Genomic DNA, 12,279 nt, shown 5'->3' with positions numbered 1-12,279 from the left:
CTACTCCTAGTTTTCATAGCATTCCTGGCAGCATTCGTGTGGATCAAGTTGTTATGATAGAGCATTCAAGGATAGTGCATGAGAGTAGTGATGAATTCGTAGAGGTGAGACATTGTAGGAGTATGCATATCGATCATATTTTTAGTATATCCTATGACGTTGATCTTGAGAGCTTTACATTTGATCTAGGTATTTTCTTAGATCCAATGTTATTGGAGATTGATCTATCATGGGATTTAGGTCATATAGGGACACCAGTGATAGAGTTTGTCTATATCTTTGGGGATGACCTCAGTGGCCTTAGAGATTCCATTGATAGTGAGATGATTGGTACCACTTATCTCTCTTATGTAGACACTTTGTCAGTGCTTAGTGATGATGATCTTTATGATGATCCAGCTTTTATTTTAGAGGGACACACACATATAGAGTGTCTTTGCACATAGAGATATTGTGCATGGGTCGGATCATACTCATACATATATTGATATGGTGGATCATGCCTTCAACTTTTTGAGTGGTGCTACATGTGACGATGACTTTGTTTTTCCTTCTTCTATTATGGACAGAGCATGGAATTGGGGCCAAAAGAGTTGGCCTAGACACATAAGCAAAACATAAAGTTATAAGGCTCGTCTCATTTTGACTAATGGTCTCCCCTTGCCTTGTAAAATAATCTGAAGAAAAATTCAACCCACCTATGCTTTACAGGCCAAGTATAGATGTATTGCCTTGTAAAATAATTTGAAGAACAATTCCACCCACCTACTCTTTGCAAGGCCAACACTCGGACCAAGTGTAGATGTAGTTATGTCTAAGGTTTTATGGTCTTAATTAGAAGAGTGAATAAATGTGTGCATGTGTGCGTGTGCATGGACATGTCTAAGGTTTTATGGTCTTAATTAGGAGAGTGAATAAATGTGTGCCTGTGTGCATGTGCATGGACATGTGCATGTGTGCACTCATGCGTATGCTTGCATGCGTGCATGTATGTGTGTGCTAAGCATTATGACTAATCATGGACTACTTCATCAATCATGAAACATTTTGTATTACACCAATTTAATTAAATAATCACCATTAATCACTTATTACATTGTATCATGTAACTAAGTCGATTAGATATCACCAAATACTCAACAAGGGGAAGAATGAAACTCAAGTACGTAGTTGCATCAATATTATAAAAAATGAACATAAGCATATTAATACAAGATCAATAACAACTTCATATTTAGCATGCCCAAAGGCACCTTCTCACCTGCATCCATCCAAAAAATATAGTAAGATAAAGTAGCTAGGTATTATGTATGTTAAAGGCATCCCATTGGAGTGTAGCAGTAGCATGCCCAAAGGCACCTTCTCACCTATACCCATCCAAAAAAATATATTAAGATAAAGTAGCTAGGTATTATGCATGCCAAAGGCATGCCATTGGAATGTAGCAGTAGCATAGATCTTGAAAGTCAAAAAATCCTTATATAAAAACCGATTAAGGTTTCTAATTTATACCTTATACACATATCTTAAACTGATTAAAGTTCCTAATTTATACCTTATACACATCTTAAACCTGATTAAAGTACAAGTATAAACGCTCGTTAAAGTTCCTAATTTATATAGGTTAACCTTATACTATATCCATATGATGGATCCATAAAGGTAATGGACAAGTTTGTATATCATTAATGGAGGTTGTCATTAATAGAGTGAAGCTACTTAAGTTATGATTGATCCACCAAGGTAATGGACTAGTCCATCATATATCCACTAGTTCATATATTATCGATTGAGGCTGTCATTAATAGAGTGGAGTTATTTAAGCTATGCCAACTTCAGATTGTGCATGTGTGTTTTATTAAAAAATGACCCCAACACAAGAAGATGAATATAAATTATTTAAAAAGTACACGAGAAATAATAAGACAAAAAAAATCATTTATATTAAGCAAAATGAATATAAGTGACATTTGCCATCCAAGTGAGAGCAGAGTACTACTACACTTAGCTTTTCTTCTCTTGAAAATAACCAAAATAGCTGAAGGGGAGCAAAGCTAGAACCATCTAACATCTGAAAAAAAGTGTACTAGTATCCCTTGGGAAGCAAGTGTCCTAGTGATCTCTCACATGTCATAGTTGTCACCACAATTATTAACATTCTTCTATAAGAAAGACAAACCTAAGCAACAGTAGTAAGTGCAAATCCTAGATAATCTTGTATGTAAAAAAATAATTTAAACGATCAAGTATGGTATAAAGTGACCTCAATAATTTTTATTTTTTTAAAACTAAAATACCCAATAATCTAATCTCTATAAACAATATCAATAGTTTCTTCAAAGAATCTTACAAATGTAGATGCTAAAACATCTCCCAAGAGTTAACACCTCTTTCAAGGGTTAACACCTCTTCTCATAAATATGATGAAGCTTTTCAGTATACATGTGTTAACCACTTCATAAGTTAACATGGTTTCAACTGCCCAACCTATAATAAGGTACTTTGCTATCTTATACACATAATACTTAAAGGTATTGAAGAGTGCTTCACAACTATATGATCATCACAACCAAGCACCATACCTCTCTGCTTTGACTTTTATGAAAAGTAACCGCTTGTCCATCGGAGCAGTTCTCGATCTCCAAATGGGGTGTGCCTCAGCTTGTTAGAGAGGGGTTCGAGAGTACCTTCAATCCATGCAATCTATTTTCGTTCAATCCGGCACGAATACTTCTCTATTTTGACTTTTTTGAAAAGGTAACTATGCACAGTTGGCCACCCAAATAATGTCCAAATCAAATGCTTTATGGCTTGAAATATATCTCTTAGACAACTCTATCAATCTATACAAAAAAATTAATTATCTTAAAGGGTTTGGACTAAATTAGGGTTGTATGTCTATAAAGTGGTCAAATGCTTTGTGCAGTCACTTTCTAGTACATTTAACTCTTCCAAAGCCACCTAGTTCTTGCCAATTGGATTATTGCAACCACCTAGAAAGGTGCAAGAAAAATTTATGGAATTCTATGGAGCTATGCTACATACCTTAAATCATCCCTAATAACATCTACATCTAGAGGAATCTTTATGTAAAGAGGGTGAGGGTTGATGTTGAAGGATTTTTGGTTTGGCATCACTTTGCAAAAGATATAGAGTTACAATGGTGATCTTGAAGGGGAGGAGATATGTGGGGAAATGCATAATGAAGTGGGTAAGAAGGAGTTAACTAAGTGAGATGATAGTAAAGTTTACATGCCACAATGGTGTGTTGGTAGAGGGTGGTCAACTCTATGGTGACACGTGTAGTGACTTCTTACATCATATCAACTCAAGTTTGAGGCTAACTACATGGATGTTACCATTCAAGTTGAACACTTCAGTATGAGAGACAGAAGGGGTTTGAGCTAACATTGTAGAGGACATATGAATGTGGCTGCAAGGATGTAAACTAATATACTAAGTTTTAAAAACCTTAAGCTAAGGGGCTTACACCATTTGGAAACCTTAGTACAAGAAAAGACCTTTTAGATATTCCAGACCAAAACCTCGCACCAACTATGAAGGAATGAAGAGCTACAAAGCCTTATAATAGTAAAGAAATTACAAATAAAAGAAGTTGTGTGTGTGTGTGTGTGTGTGTGTGTGTAATTAGTAAAAATAAGGGGGCATTTGAGTGAGAAAGTATATAAAATATTTTTTGAAAATCTATGAGAGAGAGAGAGAGAGAAAGAGAGAGAGAACTTCCACTTTAGGTGTATCAAAATCTATGTTGAAAAAAAATTATAGGATTTTGAAATGAAAATTGTTGGTGGTGATGAAGGCTTTGTCTAAGTTACAACTATTTATTGTTTACTCTTCTTCTTTGTTTCTTCTATCTTTCTCAATGAGTAGCGACAATAGATCCTCATAGGTTATGGCCTCTCGGTCATCGGTTTCAATCTCCTTGCATTTTGGTATTTTCTTGCATATCATTACTATTAGATTTTTACAATTTTATTTTTCCTTCTTCATTCTACATTATGTCAAATCCACAACCACCACCTATTTTAGAGTAACTCCTATCTATTCAAGCTCAATTAAACCAAGAAAAAGCTTAGAGAATAGAATTGGAAGAATTAATATCTAATAGGAAACGAGCTTTGAGTACTGAACTTGAACTCGATGTTCGATATACCATCAAGGAGACTTTCTAAGAGAAAGAACAATAAAAAGATAAGAAAATCAATCTTAATGTTTTTACATTCAAGAATTTTGATGGTAAGAAAGATGGAAAGACGGTGTTGTCATGGATTAGCCAGCTCAATGATTATTTTTTTGGGGAAGAATTTTTTGAGAAGGATAAGGTTAAGTGTGTTGCAAATCATTTGGTTGACAGTGCATCATTATGGTGTAACGCCAAAAACTTGGAAGGAGTTTTGAAGAGACTGTGTAGTATATGTTGATAAGTTTTGGCAAACTTTTATCCATCTATAAGCCATTGAAAGACTAAGATCGAAGGAACAAAAGCAAAAATTTATTGCCGGATTGAAGCCTACTCTTAGAACGGAGATCAATATGTTTTAACTTCATTCTTTATTGACATTAATCTCTTTAGCTTACAACTGTGAGTGAAATAATGGAGTTCCCAAGGAGAACAAACCACCTTAAGATTCTCATGCTAATCATAGTTTCTTTCATAAGTTTGGTAGGCATATCAATGATACTAAATGTGTTGCGTCTAATAATGATAATCATGGTGCTGTTAACAACAACAACAAAAAAGGGTGATGATACAAAGAAGAAGCAAGATTTCATACCTAGAAACGCGAAGTGCTACAATTGTGGACAAAAAGGACATATCGCTTCCAATTACCTAGAGAGGAAGAAGCAACTAACTACACGGGCCAACATGATTCATGGTAAGGAAGATGCAGAGGATGACGGCTTCTCTCTCAAGCAAGAGAGTAATTCCAAACATGGAGATATTTTTGAAGATCCAGGTATGCTTAAATCCATCGTAAAGAAAGTTTCACCCCATATGCTTCTAAAAATGAAAGGAAAAAGTAAGAACAAGTAAAAATATTGCATGATTATAATAGTACGCATAATTTCATTTTCGAAAAGGTTATGCATTCTCTTAAGTTAAGACTACTTTTCAAGGTACAAAGTATAACCTCACTTTCTCAATATGCCATGGAGACATAAGCACAATCCTCACATTGATTATAATTATCATAACTTACCTTTTACATTCAATGGTGAGAATGTATGTTGAAAAGAATTGCAAGAATCTAACGACTGTGCACTCCTTCACTATACATAAGTCAAGCAAGCCTCTTACCGCTTCTAAACCAATTTCTAAGGACACATTGCATGAATCAGTCAGTTCACAATTTTCAAATTGTTTTATGAGTGAGCTATCTTTCCTAGATTGCCCATGGTAGCATTCCGCCTTGTAGGGCTCTTTATAGAGAAAATCTTCTAGAGTAAAAAGAGATCTATAATCAAATTAAGGACCTACCTGATAGGAAACTTATTAAGCCTAGTAGTTCACCATATGGAGCACTTGTTCTTCTTATCAAAAAGAAGAATGGAACAATTTACAAGTCATTATGAGTTTTTAGTAATGCCTCTTAGACTTACTAATGCTCCAACTATATTTAGTCACATGATGAAACATATATTCTTGAAACACCAAAATTTCGTGGTTATTTACTTTGATGACATCTTAGTCTTTAGTAAAGACAAAGACGAGTACAAAAAACACTTAGAGATAGTATTCAATCTTCTAAGGAAAAAAATAACTTTATGCCAATATAGACAAGTGATTTATTTCAAAAAAAAATTGAATACCTTGACCATATTGTGTTTATTAATAGAATTTATATAGATTTTAAAAAGTTAGAGACGATTAGATCATGACCTAGACCAAAGAACATTCATGAATTTAGATTTTTTCTTTGATTTACGTTCATATTATAGAAGATTTATGAAAAACTTTGCTTACAAAGTGCATTACTTGACTTATTTGTTGAAAAAAGCTAAAGTTTTTCATTGGCCTGACATGCAAAAAAAGTCTTTTAATGATCTTAAGTATGTACTTACCCATGCACTTGTTTTAACATTATCTGATTACCTTATATCATTCTTTGTGGCAGTGACTAATGCTAGTGGACATGATATTGGTGCTGTGATTATGCAAGATAATCATTCAATAAATTTTGAAAATAAAAAATTGAAACCAATTGAGCTTAAGTATAGTACTTATGATAAAGAATTCGTTGTTGTTATTTATGCATTAAATAACTGAAAGCATTATCTTACGGGTTTTGAGTTTATCATTCAAACTGATCGACAAAGTATTAAACATTTGCTTTCACAACCTTTAAGTTGTTGATTCTTCATCCGTGAAAAATCGGTACAACATATGACTTTCATCAAATTCAAAGCAAGGCCGCACTACATTCTTTTCCATTTGCAAGAAGGGTCGTATGTCCTTGATGATGACATTGACATTCACTTTTGGATATGATTTTTGGATTTTGTATGTCTTTGGTGCACAACGACCCTTTGATTTCAAGGATGAAATCATTATAGGAGAGGATGGTTTGTTGAAAAGCAACAACTTTGTAGATTAGATCTATGGTCATGGGCTCAAGGGCCATCATTTGTAACCTTTTAAGATCTTTTAATTTGATTCCATAGAAAACTAAAAACTAAAACGAAGCCTATGGTTTCTTCGCTTGGTCTTCGTAGGAGAGAGTCTTGTGTTTTGCCTTTCGCACAGAGGAGAGGTGACAGGACAAAGAGAGAGAGAGAGGACAGGGCAAAGTATGAAGGATTGCATGTCCTTTCTCTCTCTCTCTCTCTCTCTCTCTCTCTCACATGACCATCTCTGTAAGAGACAAGAAGTCTACAATCTCTCAAATTTAGCTTTAGATGGGGCCATCTATGACTCTTGTTTTGCCTCTCTCTCTCTCTCTCTCTCTCTCTCTCTCAATTCCAATGCGAATGCCTTGTGCCACCATCAAGAATGGTTGTGGTTTTTCTTCCATAGGAATTTTTTAAACATACGCATTCGATTGTGAGCTGTGATAGTAGGAGCATTATCATCTAATGAATTGTGATGTAATGATTTACACGTTAGTGTGTTGTATTTGTGTAGAATTGGTCTCACTCGATAACTTAATATTACACTACGGTACTTAATCTTGACAAATATCTTGATAAATAAGTATATATATGCCATATTATTCCAAGTAAAATGATAATATCATTAGACTACAATGTGTTTACAATTCATTGACTCATATTTTGGCCTCTTTGTTCACGACGAGAATAATATGATGGACTAATAAAGTGCGGAACTATGCCCTTACAATTAACTTGTACATAGCTATTCATGCATGATTATACAACCATTTTTCAATGAGGGGGGGGGGGGGGGGGGGCGTAAGGCATCCATCCATAAAGCATATTACGGAGACTAAAAGAATAGAGTATAAAAGATTTGAGCGGACTGGAATGAAGGCACGCATTTGAACGTGTGGTGCTTTTTGATGAAAGAAGACTCCATTTTCTTCCTTTTACATACAAAGGCATTCACAAATTAAAAATCCGTACAAGCAAAGCAGTCCGTCCACCCTATGCCCCCTATTTTTTAAAAAATAATTAAACTCTCTTGATTTGAGAGAGACGAAAAGGGCAGTTGTTCTTGAAAAAGCACCCCTACCAAAGCTCTAAATCAAACTTCATTCAAACCTCAAGAAGGTGGTGGCAATGCCCACGTTTTGGAGACGGGACCCACATCTTGAATAACTTCACGATGGCAGGACCAAACAAGCCTGATTGCCTCTGGTGTGCCAATGCCTGCTGCTCTTGGATCACCCGCCGGTCCAAACCTGTGCAGGTCCCACAGGATAAACAACACGTCAGAGCAAACAAATCACCACTCCGTTTTGTTTGCATTTTGTGCAGGGAAACTACAGACCAATGATTTTGTGGGGCTCCAGTTGTGCGAGCCTTGATTCCCACATATGTTGTGCCATTTGTTGTCTTTCCGAGAATCTCCTGCACGAGAACCCCCAAAAAAAAGAAAGAAGAAAAAGAAAATGATCGCATCATTTCAAAAAATTACTTAAATTATCACAAACACAATACGACAAATGACCAATTCATAGAAGATTGTGTAGCTGTGTTTCATATTTTCCATGCGCTAGCATTCGTGGAATTCAGCTAAACCAATATTCTATGAAGAAAAAAAACGGAGAACCTACCTTATTACTGCATCTCAGAGAGATAAAAGGGTCCTCACTGCTCAGACGGGGCAACTAAAAATATCAGGATCCATCTGCCTGGCTGATCAGCCCAGCGTGTACCCATACTTCAGACAGTGAACAGAGGGATGGATTTGGGGTTTTGAAAATACAAATCTTTCCGTATTCGAAGTTACTGGTGGTACATAAACAATATTGTTTTCACAACAAAACATTATAATACCACCGTATAAGCACCCATACATGAATGAAATGTTACATAGGCACAGCATGACAAATAAGCAAACTGCACGATGTTACAAAGCATAATTATACGTGACATCACTTCTTAAAAAGGGTATTTTAAAACTGGAAGCGATAATGAGAAAAGGTTTGTCCTTTGATTGAATTAAATGAAAAGCATGTTAGCTACTGTATATAGACAACGGACAATTGATGATTATATGAGTTTTCACCTGTAAGTAGGTAGATTTATAGAGACCGTTCATTGAAGAACTGTGATTGTATGATGTCTGCTGGATGGTGTGTGTGTGCTCAATATGGGATTAGTAAAGGCCCAAGCTCACCTTTTATTGTCCAAGGACTGTAAGGTCATGCATGTAGATGCGTGATAGTATACAAAAGATTGTTTGGCTTGAAACCTTTATATGAGGTTCCATGTTTATGGAATAGAATTGTTAATAAAAAAAGTTTATGATGATAATGAAAAAACAACTGCTTTCAATGCATGTGGTAGTATAAGTGCATGGCACTATGTGAGAAGGAGCCTCGCCACAATTAGCTGACAGTGATACCATCCTCGGCCAGTACAGATCTGATGGCTGAAAGGATGTTGTGTCTTCCCCTGGCGTGAGAGAGCATCTTGGATCTGCATCTGGCGGGTGGAGAGAGAGAGAGAGAGAGAGAGAGAGAGAGAGAGAGAGTTCCACTCTAAATCAAATTAAAATCTTATTGAGATCATCCTACTTCACTCAAAAAAGCCTACCAGCCATTATGAAATTTGAAGATTGCCATCACGTAAAAATGCGACAGGGAGAGATGGCAAAGCGACAGGAAATAACTGGAGTACCTGTGTAAAACTCGGATCATTTGAAACAATTGCTGCTGACAAGTGAGCCTCCATCCGTTCACAAGCTTCCAGCACGAGAGGCAGCTCTTCACTCTTGTAATCCGTCACAACCTGCACATACTGCCACAATGAACTCGCACTCGTATGCAGAGTTCTACGTGTAGAATGAATTTATCCAAAGAAGAATATACTTGCAGAGGTCCAAAAACTTCAGTTGTAACAAGACCAAAATGGTCATCTTTCAACATCTCTGCAAGAGGAACAAAGACTGCAGTAGGTTCCACAGCTCCATAGATTTTTGGGATACTGTGATTCTGTAACGGTTTGCCACCAAAAATCAACCTTGCATCAGGGATGGCCAACAGTTTCTCTATGTGATCCATAATTTGGTCTGTCGTGACCTGAAAATTCAGAGAATGATATAAAAGCATGTATATAGCATGTTCTTATACAAACTCTACAATAGATCTCCATTACAACTGATGGGCAGCATTGAACAACAATTACAATATGTAAAATACATAATGTTATTGTAGAGAATGTAGATCTATGTTGATTGCTAATTGCCTTACTTAATGCAAGGCCTGTGTATACCACATCAACACCCATGTTGTTGAAACAAAACCTTCTATGCCACATCAATACATACCAGTGGAAAGTTAAGGTTAATTTACAGAACTTAACAAAAACCAAAGTGCACCATGAGAGTCTACTCGCAAAGCTTCAATTCATGGACTCCATCATGCATAGCGTAGACTTCGTGCTATGACATCCACTTTCATCTCATCAGTGCCGAAGGCGAGGTGCAGGTTCATGCACAAGGACATGTACACTTAAGTGAAAAAATCTTCTTAAATAAATCACCATACTGAGTTTCTATCACTCAGATGAAGGCTGACACTATACAGAACACACACAAAACATGCGGCCGCAGGTGCAGGTGCAGGTGCAGGTGCAGGTGCATGTGCATGTGCACGCACGCTAGCTGGTTGACAAAATGCATTGCTTAAGATAGAAAGAATTAGCATGAGCCAGATAGCCACAACTTGGATGAAGACCTCAAAAGAGATCCGCATGCCGACTAATATGGCAGAAAGATACACCAATGGAAAGTTCAGGTTATTTCCTTAACCTGACAAAAACCAAAGTGCAAATGCCACTGTTGAAAGAAAGACCTTTTGTATGCCACGTCCAGTGTGATTTGCCATTAAGCCTTTGGCAGGAGGCTATTCCCAATACAGTGGATTTAGCTTTAAGCCCTACAGAAGATTGCCCAGTCAACATAGGAAGTCCAAATGCTTATTACAGTAGAGTGCTTCTTCTTGTTCTCCTCTTCTTATCAAGATGGCTCCTCTGTAAAAATGACCAGTCTGGATTCTCCACAGAAGTTCACTCGTAGAATGTTGAGCTTACTAACTATGATTTTACTAGCTTGGCGTTCGTGATCCTCCAAGATTTGCAGCCAAAGTTTGTGATATCTAGTTTCATCACCTCTCGATGGAGCTTGTTCCCTTAGCAAGAAAAATTAAAAGTGAGAAACCCAATTGCAGCAGCCTTCTTTTAGTGATATTGTTGATTGCTCATGCACACACTCTGTACTCTAGCCAAAATGCCTTATAAGTAACCTGATGCAAAGGTTTAATCCATAGCTTAATTTGAACTAGCCTGCCAGTAGCACAAAACACTAATCTGCTTTTAGAGAATAAATGACTCTTAACTCAAATTTTATTTTATTTTTCATCTTTTTTTCCTCTCCCAAGAATAATTCCTTCCATTAGTAGAACAAGGGAAGGATCCCTTGAGAAAGGCCTGCCTTATTTTTAGAATTAAGACACATAGAAGAGAGAGAGACACACAAGAACTAGAGAGAGAGAGAGAGAGGGGCATGTGTGTGTGTGTGAGAGAGAGAGAGAGAGAGAGAGAGAGAGAGAGAGAGATTAAGTGTCTACTAAAGACCCAATGGGCCTATGAGACCAAAGTGATACAATATGTCCATGGCATCTCTTCATGGAAGAGAAAATAAAATAGAACAAATCAAAACTATCTCACTAGAGTGGTACAAAACTGTCCATGGAAATCTCATCATGGAATACCAAGAACATGAAACATGAGAGGAGCATGAGCCCCCAATAGATGGTATATCACTCCCCCATATATCAAGCATGGGGCTAATGAGTATGACCGAGAGGTCTCCCTCAACCACGTCACGTGCTCAATGGTGATGGAGCATGTCCTAGATTTGGAGTTGAGAGGGGATCGTGGCCAACATCCAAGGAGCCAAGGGTGTCGGGCTCATTGAGGTGGGTTCATCCTCACACTCAGGTAGCCCGGCTGCTAGATGAATCCCTCCTCAGTGAGTCCAAGGAAGTGATCTCTATAGAAATGCATCTTCAGTGGAACTTTGAAGGTGTGATCCATGTGTAGTGGGTGAAGATGCTGAGAAGATCTAACCGGATAACCTGGTTGGTGTCCTCATGAGATAGTTGGAGAAAAGGAGAGTCCAAACTATACTGAAGGGGTGGGAGGCGGTCCATGCAGAGCCCATATCTTGAGAACCAAGTGGAAACTCACGCATACAATACTCCAGGGCCTTGGGTACCTGTAAAGATCCATGTGACTAATGCGATGGAGGCACGTGAATGTCTAGAAGAGTGCATCCACTACCATCACGGCTACAACAAACTCTGCCTGGATATTCTGGTGTGGGACTAATTGCTTGCTGCGGATCATACGGGAGAACATCATGACCTGGGGCCTTTCAACTCACTGCCAATCCTCATCGTATAAATCTGTCCCCCAGAAGGTTGATCCATACATCAAGGCTGGTGTGAAGAGGGTGTCAAAAAGCCAGCCCTTCGTCTTGGGCTCCTGCAAATCTGCCTGGAAGCATTGCTGCCTCAAGTAAGCTCAAGGCTGCATATCCCCGTGTCACTCTCGCATGTGTTGCGGGTACCA

At 37.5% G+C, this 12,279-nt stretch overlaps 1 protein-coding gene across 3 annotated transcripts in view; it reads right to left on the bottom strand.

The window, feature by feature from the left end:
• Nucleotides 1-7,499: 7,499 nt before the first annotated feature.
• The window catches only part of ALDH12A1 (aldehyde dehydrogenase 12A1), a 122,052-nt gene continuing 117,272 nt past the window's right edge, over nt 7,500-12,279 (bottom strand). The window contains exons 13-17 of one of the 3 annotated variants that reach the window (XM_086779129.1): nt 9,516-9,725; nt 9,325-9,435; nt 7,970-8,049; nt 7,741-7,880; nt 7,500-7,562 (exon numbers count right to left, since the gene is read on the bottom strand). In XM_086779129.1, coding sequence (XP_086635255.1) covers nt 7,742-7,880; nt 7,970-8,049; nt 9,325-9,435; nt 9,516-9,725 — 540 coding nt within the window. In that variant the 3' untranslated portion in view covers nt 7,500-7,562; nt 7,741. Of the gene's footprint in view, nt 7,881-7,969; nt 8,050-8,292; nt 9,130-9,324; nt 9,436-9,515; nt 9,726-12,279 lie in introns of those variants that run through there. The other 2 variants (XM_086779128.1, XM_086779130.1) reach the window with 2 other exon arrangements.

The sequence above is a fragment of the Cibotium barometz genome, chromosome 40, assembly GCF_041138505.1.
Source record: "Cibotium barometz isolate CiBa-2024 chromosome 40, ASM4113850v1, whole genome shotgun sequence".
NCBI lineage: Eukaryota > Viridiplantae > Streptophyta > Polypodiopsida > Cyatheales > Cibotiaceae > Cibotium > Cibotium barometz.
Note: the sequence above shows the minus strand (reverse complement) of the source record. Positions and strands in the feature narration are given on the sequence as shown.